Source organism: Poecilia reticulata, linkage group LG11 (assembly GCF_000633615.1).
Source record: "Poecilia reticulata strain Guanapo linkage group LG11, Guppy_female_1.0+MT, whole genome shotgun sequence".
Classification (NCBI taxonomy): domain Eukaryota; kingdom Metazoa; phylum Chordata; class Actinopteri; order Cyprinodontiformes; family Poeciliidae; genus Poecilia; species Poecilia reticulata.
Window position 1 is genome coordinate 18,815,276 of NC_024341.1, and position 17,689 is coordinate 18,832,964.

Here is a 17,689-nt window from a genome sequence, read left to right on the forward strand (position 1 = left end):
TGGTCAAAGTGACGGTGTTCACATCATGCCGATGTTTTCATAACGATCTGGATCAGAGAAGAACCAGGACATGTTTAGAATGTACAAATGGACCATTGTGCTAAAAATTACCCAACACAAAATCTTATCAAGTATTTTTTGGTCCAGTTTCTAGTGCAAAAATCTTAAGACACTTAAAATAAGGCAAAATTAACTTACAAGTTACTCTTCAGCAACATATAGAAGCTCGTTTTAAGGAACATTTTCCTTATTGATTTTAAACTACTTCCACTGGCAGATTATTTCACTTATAACTCATGGGGAAAACATTTTGGGAAAAATATCTTTCCCAAAATAAGTGAAATAATCAGTGGAACTAGAACTTGGTTGCTAGGTGATGGGCTGGGCTTGGCTGGCGTTGCTAGGTAACAACGCAGGGCCCTTTGCCAATGGAACTGGCACTTTTTCCATCAAGGTTAAGGGATTATTGACTTACAAGAAGCTCCTATGTCTTGCTTTAGAGCTAATTTTAAGTTAGTTTTGCCTTATTTCAAGTGTACTAAAACATTTCCACTCAAAACTAGGCAAAAAATACTTTGTTTTTGCAGCGCATCAGCTGACCCACAACATTCTGCCACCACCACATTTCACTGTGTGGGATTGTATTCTTAAGATTACATGATTTGTGGGATTTTATGCTTGTATCAGAGACGTTCTAGAAACAAAATGGTTTACATTGATTAAAAGAAACAGAATATCACGTTTCGATGAGTGAATTTAAACATTGGAGAATTTAACTGGAACAAAATTTTCCATGAAATAGCCATTGTTGGAAACATCTACAGACCTTCCAGAATCAGTTTTAATGGCAGAGATTATGAGCATAAGCAAAGAATTTGACTCGCAACGTACAGATGTAAAATATAAACATTAGGGGAAATAAAATAAAGGACAAATATGTCAGTCTTTTTGCAGTTTTTTTTTTTTACCCACAAAGAAATGTTTGACCATTCAACATGCCGATTTGTTTCACAGTAGAATATGTCTAAACTCAGAGCTGTTTTTTTCCCAAATATTGCCACACAATTCTCATGAAGTCCGTGTTATTTCCCTCCACAGATTGCAGAAGGATGTACTGAATTATGATGCCATTTCTGTGACCTCTGCAGAAATATAATTGGTTCAAATGCTTCAAAAGCATAGAGTTCACCGTTTCCAGAAACATAGAGACAAACAAGTTTAACAAGCATTTCTATAAAATTTTATTGATCAGAAAAAAATAAGCACCCACATATCCAGATGGGTTTGATGAATGAAAATTTGTTCATAACACTGAATGTGTAGGAAAAAAACAAAAACAAAAAAAAGAAAAACAAAAAAAAGACCAACTCCACCAGGTTATGGAGAAAATGACTGAACATGTAAAAAATCTAAATGTATGTAGTTCTCATTTACTTCAATTCTTATTAAAATGGTGATTCACATGATTTTTAAAAAAATGGTTCCTAATTTTTACAGCAGCTGAATCACCATTTTTAAAATCTATTATGTGATGTCTCAGCACCTTTGCTCGTAAAATTTTTAGACAAAAAATAAGTTTAAAAAAATTCAAAAAAAAATTGTAAAATAAGGCAGCTTGTGTTCATAGTTAATTTGCATTATGTTCTTCTCTTTTTAAAATGAAAATATGAAATTTGAAATGTATAGTTCTGCAGCTTCCATCAACACTGTTTACAAGATTAAAAACTAAGATTTTGTAATCCTCATCCTGAAACTGGAAGTCTGCAGGAACAATAAATACAGAGAAATGTTTTGATCTGTTCAGGCTGAGCTTCACCTGGACTGCTCCTGGTCATACCTGCAGGAAAAACACAAATCATGAGTAAAATATTGCGTCTTGTTTTTCCATTCATTTTTCAATATGGCTGAAAAGCACATCACTATAAAAGCATTACACATCAATATCTTAAATTTGGCCAAAGTGGTGATGTGAGCTTTCCTATTTTATACAGTTTTCACTTAACAGTGTTGTTTTTTTGTGTTGAGGCAAAACCTTAAACTGCTACTGCGCCAGTAACTCTACAAGTTGTTGCTAGGCAACCGGAGAATGAATGAGTTGCTAAGTAACCAAAGAATGAGTGAGTCAGTGGTGCAGTTCTGGATTGAATATTCTGATAGAATCTTCGACTTATTGAATTTTCTATCAAACATGTCTAATAATTCACATGTCTATCATTATATACGTTATTGATTCATCGCCCAGACGTATCGCGTTGTTGGCGTTTTTAGTTGGGAGTTAAACTGTTAGGTAAATAATCGTTTGCGTTTGACTCACTGTAGGACGCAGTCTGGGATCTGCACATGCTCAGTGGGGACAAAGAGAGAAAGCTCCTGAAGCGTGTTGACGAACTGAAGCTTTCTGCTGAACTTGGAGCTAAACAGAAACGGATAAAGGATTGTCATTTTTCTGCCATTTTTTGCTGTTGGAAAAAGTGAAGAAGAGGAGGCAGCAAACCTGATGAAGGGTCTGATAATGGTGGCGATGATTTTGGTGTACCAGGTGGGATGGACCACATAGAAACCCTTCAGGTTCTTCCTTAACCTGCAAACAGATTTTAGAGTCGATGGATCTCCAAACGGATACATTCATCTGCTGTGAATCCTACACTGTAAAAACGTAAAAAAGTCTTGCCACATATTTTTAACCTAGTTCCTAGTACACTTGTAATAAGACAAAAATAAAGTTAGTAAGATAGTGGAGCTTGTTTTGTATAAATATATACAAAACAAGTATATATTTATAAAGTACTCCCTTTATGATCCCTTCATATTGATGAAAAAGTACTACAAATGTCAGATTATCCAATTTATAAGAGTTTTCCAATATTTTAAGTGAAATCCCACATTTTAACTTAAATCTTTCTCATCTTGTTCCACTGGAAGATCATTTCACTTTATCAATATTAAGATATAATTTACTTAAAATAAGTGAATAATACTGAAACTAAACCAAAAATACTTGGTCAGATTTTGTGTTTTTGCAGTGGATGATATCAAAAAAAACTCATAAGATGTAATTAACTAATATAGTTTACTCACATTGTACATCATCTAAACATTTAAGATGTAAACCAAAATCTATAACATTAAAATATAAATCAGTTAATGTAATTGAGTTTTGTAATTTATCCTTGGTGTTTTTGTTGGATATGTTTAGTTGACTTAAATTAGCTTTACATTTTTTTACTGTGGAGAAAGTACTCCCTCTACTGGCACGCTACTGAAATAACAGTTTAAATGAAACCCCAAGACAAAGAGGTGGATTATGCGCAACTCTTAAAATTAGATTTTCATTGTTTACTACAGTTTACACAATTAAAAACACGGATCAAAGACATTGAGATAAATAATACTAACACTGCAAGAAGAGGAAAAAGCCCAATGGACTTATAAAAACTTCCACAGAAAAAGAGAAAAATGTAATAATCCAACAATACAATCCTTTTCACAATTATAAACTTATGAAATACTTCTGTTTGTTCTCGGACTTAAATCCAAATTGTGACTTTAAATTGTTCATAAGGGCTATAAACACACATTTACCACATTTTAATGAGACCAAAGAGCAAATTTTTCTCCCATATCTTAACATGATATGATTATTTGTCAGGGATCATTTATTAGTGCAAAAATAAAGAAATAACCCTAAAAGGACTTATTGAAAACCTCAGAGCAAAAACACAAAATCTTATTTTAAAGTATTTTTGGTCTAGTTTGTAGTGCAAATATCTTAGTGTACACTTGAAATAAGACAAAACTTATAAATAACTTTTCAGAAAGATATAGGCACTTATATTATGTAAATTATTGCTTTAAAAAAAATACTAGTTCTACTGGCAGATTATTTTGTCCATGTTATATTCAAATAATCTGCCAATTTCCAAGTACTTTTTCATCAGTTCTTCATTATTCATTTAAAGAAGCTCATATATCTTGTTGTAAAGTTACTTAAGTTAGTACACTTCAAACAAGACTAAACTAAGATATTTGCACTAGAAACTAGACAAACATACTTGGTAAGATTTTGTATTTTTGCAGTGCAGCCAGAGTCTCTGACGTTTCGATGTGTTGCCGTTACCTGCGGTCGATGGTGGTGTAACACTCCTTAAGCCAGCCGATTCCTGGGAGTTTTTCCTTCTGCCCTCCAGCGCAGAGATAAACTATCACATAGTTTTCTGCCACCATCAGCTCCAGAGTCCCGATGACAAACCTGACAGACGGAAACAGAAACGGTAAAGAATCCAATAATCAATCAGTATTCGATCGGTTTCAGCGTCTCACCTGAAGAGGTTGTCCATCACATACTGGTAGTTTTCCAGACTGTTCTCCGGGAGGTAACAGGAGGAAAACACAATGATGTCATCCCCACTGTCTCCATAGTAACCTGACAAATGGCAGCCACTGGTTAGGTTAACAGCTACCACCGCAAAACCTCACCAAATATTACCAACTATTTTTGGTCTAGTTTCTAGTGCAAATATCTTAGTACATTTCAAACAAGACTAAAGTAACTTTTCAGCAAGATACAGCAACAATTTTAGCAAAAATGTTCACTTTGTTGGAAATGTAATTATTCGTTTCCATTGTAATTGCTTGTTTTTAATTTCTATGAAAGGCATTAAAAATAAAATCTATATTATTGTTAGAATAGAAAATACTGTGTTAACAAGCTACTCCATTCAAAGTGTTAAATATACATATAAAATCCATTTAAAAAAAAAAGTAGATAATTCCTCAATATTGACTCTAAAGTACTAGTTCCCTGCACCGTTACCTAGCAACGCCAGCCATGCCATGCTCGTCACCTAGCAACCAAGTTCTACTGGCAGATTTTTTACAAGATATTTTACTTATGTTATAAGTGAAATAATCTGCCAGTTGTACTAGTAATTTTTTTTCAGTGTCAAGTTATTGACAGGTTCTTGCTTTGCTAAAGCATTACTTGTAAGTTAGTTTTGTCTTATTTCAGGTGTGTCAAGATATTTTGCACTAGAATCTAGACCAAAAAAAGATTTGTGTTTTTGCAGTGCGAGGGTTAATTAGGTGTTCAGGAAGCAGGTCGAACCTCCGTGTGACAGAACTCTGAGATAAGACTCCAGGACGCTCATGTCGACCCTCGACTCCTGAGGAGGGTCACCTGTTGTGAAACAGCGCCACCTGGTGCCTTTGCCGTCCACCACATCCTCCTTTTCCAAGGGTCCCAGTCCAAACTGGTCAGGCCCGGGTAGAGAACCAGCTCCAGAGCCCGACCTGGATCTGGACTCAGACACTCTGAGGCGATGGGAGGCCACACCGAGGCGCCGCATGTCATCTACAGAAGAAGAAGAAGAAGTGAATTTTCTTATGCRACGTTCATGATTTGTTACCTTTGGTTACCTTCCAGATCCAGGTCATGGAGGGGTAAGTGCAGGGATTCGCTGTCGGACGGCGTCTCCAAGGCGTCCAAATCAAAATCCAGTGCCGTGTCCTCTGCATCCTCAGGTGACGGGGAGAGAAAGGTGGACTGTAGGTCATCAGACTTTATCGACTCGCTGCCTCCTGGAGGAGGAATGTCACAATTTTAAAACAGGCTGACGCAGAAAGATGTAAATAAATAAACTATAAAAATAAGATAAAACTGTCACCTAATGACACACTCAGAGTTGGAGCTGCCAGCACTTTCTTCTTCATTTGTCGTTCCCCAGTCAGATTCAGACTGCTGGGCGGGACTAAGGACCGAAATGATGGTCAGGATGTTTACGTATTATAACATCATAAATATGTGCTTTTAGGTTTTTCCGTTCTAGCCAACGTTGAGCTTCCCTTCACTGCATAAACACAAAATCTTAAGAAATCACACCTTATACTTTCTACTCTGATATTAAATAAAAGTTAAAAGGAAAAAAAAGAAAAATCTTACCAACTGTTTTGATCACGTTTAGTGCAAATATCTTAGTACACTTGAAATAAAAGAAAAACTGATAAGTAACTTTTCATCAAGCTATAATAGCTTGTTTGAGTCATTAATTCCTTAATATTAATTTCAAAAAGTACTAGTTCCACTGGCGCTGTGCCATTACCTAGCAACCCCAGCCCGTCGCCTAGCAACCCAGTGCCAAATCCATTGGCAGATTATTTCACTTACATTGCATGCATTTTGTAAGGTTACACAGTAATAATTTGCTTTATTTAGTCTGTCATAATGAAAAAATGTGGGTGTTTATTTTTCAAAGTCATATTTTGGCATTTCTACATGTTGGAGTTTAAACTAAATATTTAATTCACAAGTTAAATATTTAGCTTACAAACAATGTCTTTAGCTTTCAAATTAAATAGCTTAGATCAGTGGTTCTTAACCTTTGAGGTACCGAACCCACCAGTTTCATATGCGCACTCACTGAACCCTTCTGTAGTGATAAAATATGATTCCCCCCCTCAAATTCAAGACATAGGGGTGACCCAACTAGAGTTTAGTTGGGTCACCCCGAGATCACCAAGTCTTCCTAAAAGATAGAGTCTCAGAACAGTTCTTCAAACTATAGTCAGTGTTTTCAGCAAAGCTGAGCCGACTGTCCAGGAACAACCAAGGTATTTAAAATTTGCCACAGTTTCAACAAGTTGGCCATCGAGAGAAACTGGAACCACTTTAAGGTCTTGTTTAGATCATTTAATTAGCTCTACATTCTTGAGAAAGAAAAATTAATAATAAATAATGAAGACTTTGCGGTATTCCGATTTAGTTATGTTACCACCCCCACGCCACTAAAGGCAGTATCAACCCCGAAAAGATGCGACTAAGGAGCAGATTTAGAAGTTCACTGAAAGCTACAGAGTTTGGTAAAAACGGTGAGCTTTGCTGAAGTAATTAAAGACACAAGTTCAAATCCGTGCTGAGAGTGGAGCTCCTTTAATCAGTGCTCCTCCACAGCACTGATTGGCTAAGCAATGTAACGTGATCCTCTGCAGCAAGTGATGGCAAAGCGGGGCGTCATCACGACTTTACACAACTGTGTCTACCTCTGCGGCAGAGGCTCTGCCGAACCCCTGAGACCGACTCAAACCCCTGGGGTTCGATCAAACCCAGGTTAAGAACCACTGGCTTAGATAGTTAGCATCACTTTAACCCAATATTTTTGACCACTGTGGAAAATTTAATAAACTCACAATTATAGATTAGTATGGAAAAGTGCGGGGATCTGTTGGAAAAATTGGAGCAACTGACATAATTTGGCAGTATACAGATGAAAACTGCTTTGATTGATCATATTTAAGCAAACAAATGTCATCTTGAAGGTTCTATTTATGCATCACATCGAGTCTAGAGGCCACCTAAGAAGCTATGGCGGGCCGAATTTGGCCCGTGGGCCTAGAGTTTGACACATGTGACGTAGAAGAACTGGACTGAAAATATAAAGGCATCAGAAGTCAATAAAACTTAAAAAAAAAGACATATCCACCAGGTGTATGATGACAAAGTTGTACCTGGTCTCGTGCTGCTGGGTGTTAACGGTTTCTGCTCCGATTCCTCAGCTGAACAAAAGAAACGGAGGAAGTCAGTCAAGAAACTGAGGGAGAAGAAAGAAACAAAAAGCTGGTAAACTCACTTGTCTCTCTTTCAGACAGCTCCTGGATCCCTCCTGGCAATAAAAAAATAAAAATTAATAAATAAAACTGATGAGCAAAGACATTTCTGAGGTTGGGATTTTAAGGAATCTTGCAGCATTTCTCACCCTCCTCATCTACAGCAGGTGTTTCTACTCTTCCTTCCTCCTCACCTTAAAATAAAGGACATCTGAAAAACCTACAGATTGTTTTATAGACAGTCCTCCTGTCTTCAAAATGATGATGGTGAGATTTATGCCCGTTTCTCTTACCCGAGTCCCTATCTGGAATTGCCATGAAACCACTTTCTCTTCCACCCATTTCTTCGTCTTCTGTTGGGAGACATTTTCAAACAAGTTGGATTTTTATTTCCGATAAAAAAAAATTTTAAAAAAAGTTTGATTCTTTTGAGATTCGCTTAATGGCGTCTTCTGATCTGCAAACATAGAGCAAATATCACTCAAAAGATAAACATTAAAAACACAAAATTAAAAGTTTTTTTGGTCTCGTTTCTAGTGCAGATATCTCAGCATGTTTCAAATATGAAAACTAAATTACAAGTAACTTTTCAACAAGATATACAAACTTATTTTAAGTCACATGGAAAAAATTTTATGTTAATCAGTGGAACTAGTACTGGTTGCTAGGCGATGGCTGGGCTTGGCTGGCGTTGCTAGGTAACGGTGCAGCACCCATTGATTGTGGAAAATCTTTAATATTGATATATTAAAAAGATTTCTTTACTTGAAACAAGGTCCTATATTTTTCTGAAAAGTTACTTGCAAGTTAGTTTTAACTTGATACAAGATAAGATATTTACACTAGGAACTAGACCAAAAATACTTGGTAAGATTTCGTGTTTTTGCAGTGCACAACACTTTTCTTCACACTTATTTGGGTAATCCAATATGAAATTTGCATTTAAATGACAACTGAATTTTAATCTTCAAATAAACTTCACTTTTTGAATGAAAGTTCTTGAAGATATTAGGTATCAGATTATATTAGATGCATGTTTTGACAAAAATGTGAAAGAAAAAAAAAAAAAAAAACCTGGCTCTGATAGAGCTCAGTAAACCTTTTATTTGCGATGATGGTACAGAAAGACTTTTTTCTACACGCTTCTGATGCAGCATTTCCTGGTGGTCCTGGACGACATGTCTGCTGAAAAGTAAAGTGAACGGATGATGGACCTGTCGTCGTGGTTCTTGTAGTAGAAATGTTTTCATCTGCAGCATCTTGGTGGCTGGTTTCAGAGTTGTCATCTCCCAAAACGACCCTGCAGAAAGATACAGTGATAAAGTGGTTACTTCGACGGTGAAGATTCAAGTATTTTATATTTCTCGTGTCCCAGTTAAATAAAGCAAAAGTACTGAGGTTGACCTCTGACCTGGATGTTTCTTCTTCGTGTTTTTCTCCTGTGGACTCCATGTTGCTTCTGTTCATGGAGAAGGTGAATGCAGTCGTTTGGGTTTTGGACTCGGACAGAACTGATGCTGCCGGATTTGGCTGGCAGAAGCAGGAACTTAAAAATAACAGCTTTGCGCCACGTCACCTTCCTTTTCAAACCTGTTTTCAGTAAATAGCACACATCTAAACCAGTTCCTACGGTTACACTCACAGGTGCAAACAAAGTCATTTTACACATGCATTGCATGTTCCTCCTGGGTTTTTAATTCTTTATTTTATTTATTCTTTACCAAGTTGGACTGACTGTACAAAATACAACTAAAATCAACTTTAAAAAAACAACATTTTCTTGCACATTTGAAAGTTTTGCCTCAAATCTAAACAGTATGTGCAACATTTCTGTGTACATGTTTTAATTTTATATTTAAGTCATATTTATATGACTTAAGAGTTTCACACTTATTTTCTGTATACAGATATGCATTTGTTAACATTAACACTTTGTATGGAGTAGCTAACGGCTAACAAAAGCATATTTGGATTCAACGTCAAGCTGAGACGTTTCAGAAAAAAACACTTGGAAATTCCCAAGTCTGAAAAAGTTCAAAATTTAGAGATATTTTGTGATTAATGTTGGAAATTTTCTGGAAAAACATGGAAATTTCTGGGGTCCAAAAGTTAAAAATTTGGGAGATTAAAAGTCATAAATTTTCTAAGGTTTATCTAGAAAATTTTTCAAACTGAAATTTCCTCGTTTTTTTTTTTTTTTTAGAAAATTTCTGAGATTTTTTGGCAGAAATTTGCTCTGGTTTTTCTGGTTCTGATACAGTGTTTCTCAACCCTGGTCCTCATACGGGAGAGGATTAGGGCCACTGGAAAAAAGAAAAAAAAAATGACTTTAATCTCAGAATTCTGACGTTTTTTCTCAGAATTCTGACTTTATCTCAGAATTCTGAGATTAAAGTCAGAACCGTTTTATTTTTTTTTTTCCAATGGTCCCAATCGTCTTCCGTATCCTCAGTCCCTCCCCCTCCCCCGCATGTTTTAGGCGCTTCCCTTCTGCCACACACCTGGATTGTATCTCTGGGTGATTAACAGGTTTCTGCAGTACTTGATGGTCATTCAATCATTTGAATCAGCTGTTCTGGAATAGAGGCGCATCTAAAACATGCAGAGCAGGGGGCCTGAGGACCAGGGTTGAGAAACACTGTCCCAATATATTGTCATAGAAATCTGACTACTTTCATTGTCATTAAAACATTGTTTGGTTGACTGCTGAACAGGTAAAAATTTAATTAAATAATTTTTGCAATTATATTTAAAGCAAAAACATTAAAAAGTTCTTCCAACTTGACATTTTTTAGCCCCCATGACAAACATTTTGGAGACCATGCTGTAGAAATAAAGCATATTTTCTGATAATTTCAAACAGTAATGTGTAATTCAGACGCCCTTAAACGCTGAAATGAGAAACAGCTGGAACAAACCGAACTGTTGACACAAGGCTGGCCAAATGTTGCTGCTCTAAGATTTCTGCTCACTGGATCCGAACCAGGAAAACAACAAACCCAACCCACAACCCTTCCTGCTCTCATTTATATTTACCTCTGGCAGAACGCTGATTACAGAAACAGATTGAGCTGAAATGTAAAAGTCCAACGCCACAGAAAAGATTAAAATAAAAGTTTGCTTTAGAGTAGAAGTGGGCAGACTTACAGCAGCTCTTTCAGCCCAGTCGGCCCCGGCAGGTGAGGGGGGGACAGGTGAGGAAAGGTGAAACGGGTTCGGGACAAATGGAGGCGACCTGAATCGGAACCAGCTCCACACCTGGTGACTCAGCTGATCCGTTTATGAGCGGACTCTGACACCTGAGCTGTGCTTCACCTCTCCGACTGCACTTTCAGGTATATAAAGGAAACGGAGGTGTGTTGCAGCAATAAGGGTCCCACCCCGTTGCTGTGGCAACCGTGACTGCAGGCGGGCGTGCCGGGGTGGAGACGGCGGCGTTCATGTTGCTGCCTGCTGAACGAATCCGCATGGCAAAATATGACACGGCTCGTATTATTGCGGTTTGACAGTTGTGTCTCATGGGGTTGCGATAGACTGAAAAGTTTAAAGGGCATTTACTTTTTAGGAAACAAAAAGTAAAGAAATATACTTCTAACAGCTGTCAAAAGGTGCTGAAAAGTTTTGTTTCTGTCTTATCACGCAGATAGATTTTCTAGAGGAAAAAAACAACAATAAAATGTCTGAATTTAAAAGTCAAAAAAATTCTGAAGAAATGTCTGAAATTCTAATTTTTAATAAATTTTCCTTATTATTTGTTTATTTATTTTTATTTGTGAATTGGATTTCTCAATCCGAATTTCGTACCACAAACAAGCAAAGGTGGCACGAGAATTAAAAAGAATTAAATCCTTGAAAAAAACAAGGATATTTCTGAGTTCCAAAAGCCGAAATTTTGCAAGAAATCGCACCAAAATTGTTACATTAATCACAGAATTATTTTTTTCGTGTGAAAATTTTTGAGCTTGAAAAAAACTTATTTTTTCTAAAAAAAAAAAAAATTCTAAAAAAACAGGGAACATTTTTAGCTTTAAAATTCTAAAAAAGTCTAAAATGTGCAAAAAATGTACTCAAATGTTGAGCTTAAACTCAGAAACTTTGCCAGAAAAAGAACGAAATGTTTTGAGCTCTAGAAGTCTAACATTTACAAGCAAATACTCAAAAATTCTGAGATTATCTTGGAAATTTCTGAGCTTCAAAAATAAAGAAAATTATTAGAAAAATCTCAGAAATTTTCAGATAAATCTCAGAAATTCTCTAGAAAAACTAGAAAATGTCTGAGCTCCAAAAATCGAGAATTTGCTAGCAAAATCTCAGACATTTTGAGGTTAGTCCCAGAAATTTTCTTGAAAAACCTTGGAAATTTCTGACCTCAAAATGTAAAAAATAAATAAATAAATAAATAAAAAAAATTTGAGATTAAATTTAACCGAATTGAATTCAGATTGAATTGAGTAATTTCTTTCTACTTTTTAAATTCACTTCAGTAAATATATGTAGAAATTTTGCCAGTTTTACTTGTGTACAATTTTTGGTTACTCTACCCACCTCTGCGTAAATGTAAAACTTTTATTTTCTCATTCAAAATCATGACAAAATGCCATCTCATTGTAAATAAAGCTGGGGTGGAAGTGACGTTCGGCGACTGTCTCCTCACTTCCGACATATTCAACATGGAGCCCAGCGGAGTAAAGCTAAACTTCTGGGAGAACGGACCAAAGCCCGGACAGTTTTACTCTTTCCCTGGCAAAAGCAGCGCCGGGCACGGAACATCATGCGGCCCGGTTAGACACACACTGTGAGTAGATGTTTGGCTCGGAACCAGAACCTTGTAATGTACGTAGAAGCCGAACACCGGTTCTGGTTTCGGTTTGTTCTCCGCTGCTGTGCTGTATCATCATGGAGAAATGGCTGCTGCTAACCACGGCTAAAACATTTAACAGTTTACCTCAACATTAAGGTTTACGACTTTATTAAAGCAAACAGACACTTTGAATTGTTATGTTAATTAAATAATAAAGATGATCAGACATTAGGTAATATATTTAAATCTGATTTTAGGCGTTTGATAAATAATAAACTGCTAGCTAAGCTAGCTTAGACAGCAGTTTGTTGTTCTCAGATATAAAAAGTAAGATAATTACTTTAAAGGCGGACTGCAGTCTTTAAACTAACTATTAATAAGAAGCAAAACTATGAGATAAAGCTTATGTTTATTATTTTTGTTTTGATTTTTATCCTGATTTCCAAGAGTAGTTGAGTAATATTATTTTACTGTTATGGAAATAAAGTGGAATATATAGGTGCCTGTTACTATGCCTGTCACAATCATAAATTTTGCGGGATGATAAATCATCCCAGTAATTATTAGAATAAATTATAATATTATTTTGAGACCATTTTCAAGTGATACATTATTATACCATTATTAATATAAGTTCACCCTCTCAAAGACTAATAAAATTGCATTTTGTAAAGGACACAAAACACTGGAACCGGAAGATATTTTAAATATCCAAAATAAAACATGACAACCAAAACCAATTAATGAAACAGAAATAAAAAAACACTTTTAACCGAAACCATAAATAAAATTGGTTATAATGTAAACAACATTTTGCTTAAAAATGAAATTATCTCGTTTTCATTGCTTATTGTGACAGGCTTGCCTATTACTGACATATTCTGCGATTAAAATTCAAGACAGTAATTATGTTTTTATTAGCATGAAACCACCCAACTGAGAAGGCAAACACAGAAATAGATGTTGCCGTATTTCATATGGTAACAAAAAGTAAGGATGGAAAAGTAGATATTTAATAGTTTAGTAAAATCTTTATTCATTTTTAGTTTTACTGTAGAGAAACTGATCTTTCTCTGTGTGCTCCAGCTACGTTACTCATTAGGAATATTTTCACCAAACAATGATATGCAGACTCTATAGACTTTTACAGTCACATCTGTTATTGAATATTTCTTCTTTCTTTTCGCAGTAACCCGATGGTAACTGGTACATCGGTGCTCGGTGTGAAGTTCACGGGCGGCGTCATCATCGCGGCGGACATGTTGGGTTCTTATGGCTCTCTGGCTCGGTTTAGGAACATTTCCCGCCTCATGAAGGTGACGACCGCTGTCAACAAGAACAAGAAAACGGAAATTTCTATAACTGAAAGCTGTCTATAATATTTTTTTATTTGTTTGTTGTTTAAATAGGTGAACGACAACACCATCCTGGGAGCATCAGGGGACTACGCTGACTACCAGTACCTGAAGCAGGTCATCGAACAGATGGTGTAAGTTCCTCATTAAGGAGTAAAAGCACAACCTGCTTAGAAACCAAACTTTAAGAATCTGAAAATAACTCAAAACGTCCCAATATGTTCATGTTTTGGTCATGGTCATTCACATTTACTAAACAACAACACATTTCTCATTAGGACGACCAATGAAAACAACAATAAATGAGTTCAGGGACTAATATTTTCATTTCAGGGTGTAGATATTAAAATGTTGTGTTATTTCAAGCTGGGTGATTTGTGAGTGTTTTGTTAAATTGGTTGGGTCTGAAGAAGTTTGAGAAACACTGCTACAGATCTTACTGGGAAATTAGTCCTCTAATCTAATCCTGGAAACGTTCTTCTGGTGATAGAAGGCCGACTGTGTAACCGTCTTTATGTGGCTCTGAAGGTTCAGGTCTGAGCAATCGAACCTGATCTGTAGTTTCCAGCTGTAATAACTGAACCTGCGCACTGACTCTGGATCGTTCTGTATGTAAATGCTGTTTCTGCTGTTAGCATCGATGAGGAGCTGCTCGGAGACGGCCACAGCTACAGTCCGAAGGCCATCCACTCCTGGCTGACCAGAGTGATGTACAACCGCCGCAGCAAGATGAATCCTCTGTGGAACACCGTGGTCATCGGAGGTTTCTACAACGGGGAAAGGTGAGCAGAAATGTCCATAACGTCGTTTTTCACTGGACTTTAATAGAAATAAATATTCTTTGTTTCCACTCTGTAATCATATTTTTTATGTAGGCAGAAGGCTTACGAATACTAAACACTGGATGATAAATTGTTAAAAATTCAAAAATACTTTATTAATCCCAAAGGGAAATGAAATCAAATGAATAATAATAATTTTATTACAATAATAATAACATTATTTAATAAAATTATTATTACATCTTATATAATTTGATTTTATTAAATTTTATAAATAAATTATAATTTTGTTTAATTTAACTAAATTAAATAGTTAAATTAAATTAAATATATATTGTTGTTCTGAGACCGTTTTAACATAATATAATGGTTGAAAACAAATTGCCAAAGATCAATAAACTTTGAATTGTAATGAACATCTAACACTGAATCTGGGAGACTTTTTAAATATCCAAAATAAATAAACAAAACAACAGAACCAATAAATAAATTTAATTATAGTGTCTCTGTAAACAAAATTATCCTTCAATATAAGGACTTATTGAGACTAGAGCACCAGACTGAAGAGTTTTGTCGTCTAGTTTTTGGTAGAAAAAGAAAATTATTGAGTTTGTTTTAATTTATCGTGTGATTAATTGATATTGTGACCGGCCTGCTAATACTGATTATACTGATTAAACGTGAACCAGCTGCTGCTCTTTCTTCCCACGGCTGCTTTGTTAAATGTATTACCTTCCTAAATGTTTCGTCTTCTCCAGCTTCCTGGGTTATGTGGACAAGCTTGGCGTTGCTTACGAGGCTCCTACAGTCGCCACCGGGTTTGGAGCGTACCTGGCTCAGGTGAGTCCCCATGTGAAAAGAGAAAACAACTTTTCAGAGTTTAAATGTTTTTAAAAAATGTGTGTTTATATCGGATATAAACACACAGGTAGGACGAGGCAATGAATCAAATTTAGTTTTCTTTTTTCACCGGAGCGTTCCTTCCGTTTCCATGGTAACGAGTGATGTCACCAAGGCCAGGCTTTTATTTAGTATTAGGGCCAGGCCACGTTTTTGTTCTTCAATGATGATGAGAATAAAGTCGTAATTTCATGAGGAATCCAGGATTCCCAGACTGTGTAACTTCAAACCCTGAAGTGTTTGATGTGAGTCGAAAGTGTTTGTTTTTAAATAAAAAGTTTGACTCGCTGTGCTTCCAGCCTCTGATGAGGGAGGTGGTGGAGAACAAGGCGGACATCAGCAAGCAGGAAGCCCGGGATCTGGTGGAGCGCTGCCTCAAAGTGCTTTACTACAGAGACGCTCGCTCCTACAACAGGGTGAGTTCAGCTCACGTTTCCAGTCAGACCCAGAGCCAAAGACAAACACCAACTGAGCTGAACTTTAACCGGGAGCTCTGCCCACACACCGCCTGTACAAAAACACAGAATATGGAAAGAGACATAAACCTTTAGGAGGTTCTTATTCACTACTCCATAAGTACTACATTCATATAGCATAGAAAATACTTCATAGATCCCAAAGGGGAAATTGCTTTTTAGTTGGAAAGATACTATATTAATATTACTAATATAACCATAAATGATTTCTGAGTTTATAAAGCATATAAATAACTCTGATGTAAATAGTTTAAATATGACTGAATATAAATAAATACATTAAATAAATAAAATAAGAAGCATGCACATGGAAATATGTTATATATTAATCTACAAATGAGTCCGGATCAAATTAGAAAATTATTTAAAAAATACCATTTGATATTAGATGGCTAAGAGTTTTATTTTATTGTCAGATAATATATTATGACTTTGTTACCAGGTATTGAATTTTCCTACCTGGTAACAAATTTGTTTTTCCCCCCATAGTTCTTGTTTTCTTGCAGCAGTACCTTTTCTTTTTTTCTTGTCAGAAATGTTTACATTTCTTGCTTGAAATGACATCAAGCAGCTTGATGTCAGAAACTAAACACCAGAAATAACGTTTAAATAAATCATTTTAAGGTATATTTTATTTTTAAAAAACTGATTGAAAAACAAAAATTCTGATTGAATTTTTTGTTCTTGCATGTTTTTTCTCACGTTCTCTGTGGTTCCTACAGCGCCCCCTGGCGGCCCTCCATTAAAAAGACACTGCTTTAATGGATTTTGCTTTTACTGGATGTGGGGATTTAATGTTTTAATGTTTTTATTCCAGCATGAGATTGCCATCGTGACCGCGGAGGGCGTGGAAATCATCGGTCCCCTGTCATCAGAAACCAACTGGGACATCGCTCATTTGGTCAGGTACGTCCAGATCTCCTTCTAGACACAAATCCCTGTTGTTGAACCTTTTCAGGATAACTTCATGATGTTCACAGGGTGAAATTTTACTCCTGCAGTAACTTGTTTTTGTCTGCTTTCTCTGCAGCGGGTTTGAATGAAGACGAGTTGGAGCCGTTTCCCTGCTACGTCAGAAGTAACTTCCCACCATGCAACTTATCTATCCCAGTTTAGTTTCTTTCTGTTTACGTTCACTTTTGTATAATGGAAAAATAAATACAGTAAATAAAAAAAAACTATTGCAATTCTCATTTCATTTTATTTACTACCAGTTCCTCTAAAAAGACGTGAAACTTTTTAAATAAGGAAGTCAACTCTTTTTTTATTTTTTTAAGGTAAAATAAATGCATTTTGTAACAATTTACTGTATATTATTTTTACATAGAATCTAACTCTACTTTTAATCTAGTTATTTGCTTTATGTAACATGAATGGTTTCTTTATTTAAAAATTTCAGCATTCATTAAATCAACCATAACATGAGTTGAATACATGATAAACTACTTTTTCTAAAATTGATTTATATCAGAGATTCAGCAATGAGTCAAGAAATGTTTCCTTGATTGGCATGTTATGTGCAAGTAAATATCAAAAATGTTTCAAATTCCTAAAACTAAGAACTACCATTTTCACATGATAAACTTAAGTGAGATATTTTATTTCTCATATTTTCTCATAAGGTGATTTTTTTCTTGTTTGATTAAAAGCTCATACATCAGTTGAAAAAGATCAAAATAAACAGCAGCATGTTTTTTTTCTACTTTTTTTTATTTAAATAAATTTGTATTGGTTGCAATTGAAATTGGAACGTCAGACAAAGAAAACAAAATTTTG

At 35.7% G+C, this 17,689-nt stretch overlaps 2 protein-coding genes across 6 annotated transcripts; one reads left to right on the forward strand and one right to left on the reverse strand.

Annotated features, from left to right (window-relative positions):
- Positions 1-1,217: 1,217 nt before the first annotated feature.
- LOC103472545 (protein prune homolog 2-like) lies at positions 1,218-10,936 on the reverse strand. 5 transcript variants are annotated; one of them, XM_008422252.2, is made up of 15 exons: positions 10,747-10,936; positions 9,011-9,058; positions 8,814-8,899; positions 7,893-7,952; positions 7,749-7,793; positions 7,623-7,655; positions 7,501-7,548; positions 5,664-5,747; positions 5,416-5,577; positions 5,105-5,350; positions 4,321-4,423; positions 4,118-4,249; positions 2,495-2,581; positions 2,315-2,413; positions 1,218-1,837 (listed from the first exon to the last, which is right to left on the reverse strand). In XM_008422252.2, exons 2-15 carry the CDS (start codon positions 9,049-9,051, stop codon positions 1,813-1,815), a joined length of 1,251 nt encoding a protein of 416 aa, XP_008420474.1. In that variant the 5' UTR covers positions 9,052-9,058; positions 10,747-10,936; the 3' UTR covers positions 1,218-1,812. The 5 variants fall into 5 exon arrangements, with proteins under 5 accessions (XP_008420474.1, XP_008420472.1, XP_008420473.1 ...); XM_008422250.2 differs by having other exon boundaries at positions 8,699-8,899; XM_008422251.2 differs by having other exon boundaries at positions 9,011-9,189.
- A 1,311-nt stretch (positions 10,937-12,247) lies between these two features.
- psmb4 (proteasome 20S subunit beta 4) lies at positions 12,248-17,096 on the forward strand. Its single transcript, XM_008422248.2, has 8 exons — positions 12,248-12,394; positions 13,590-13,716; positions 13,810-13,889; positions 14,391-14,537; positions 15,296-15,377; positions 15,737-15,853; positions 16,731-16,819; positions 16,944-17,096. Exons 1-8 carry the CDS (start codon positions 12,270-12,272, stop codon positions 16,954-16,956), a joined length of 780 nt encoding a protein of 259 aa, XP_008420470.1. The 5' UTR covers positions 12,248-12,269; the 3' UTR covers positions 16,957-17,096.
- Positions 17,097-17,689: the final 593 nt, after the last annotated feature.

Coding starts and splice junctions, on each gene's coding strand:
- LOC103472545 (XM_008422250.2), bottom strand. CDS start 8,885: ATGACAACTCTGAAACCAGCCACCAAGATGCTGCAGATGAAAACATTT. Junction 7,549..7,622: donor GCTGTCTGAAAGAGAGACAA/GTGAGTTTACCA, acceptor TCTTTTGTTCAG/CTGAGGAATCGGAGCAGAAA. Junction 5,351..5,415: donor CCATGACCTGGATCTGGAAG/GTAACCAAAGGT, acceptor CTTCTTCTGTAG/ATGACATGCGGCGCCTCGGT.
- psmb4 (XM_008422248.2), top strand. CDS start 12,270: ATGGAGCCCAGCGGAGTAAAGCTAAACTTCTGGGAGAACGGACCAAAG. Junction 15,378..15,736: donor TTGGAGCGTACCTGGCTCAG/GTGAGTCCCCAT, acceptor CTGTGCTTCCAG/CCTCTGATGAGGGAGGTGGT. Junction 15,854..16,730: donor ACGCTCGCTCCTACAACAGG/GTGAGTTCAGCT, acceptor TTTTTATTCCAG/CATGAGATTGCCATCGTGAC.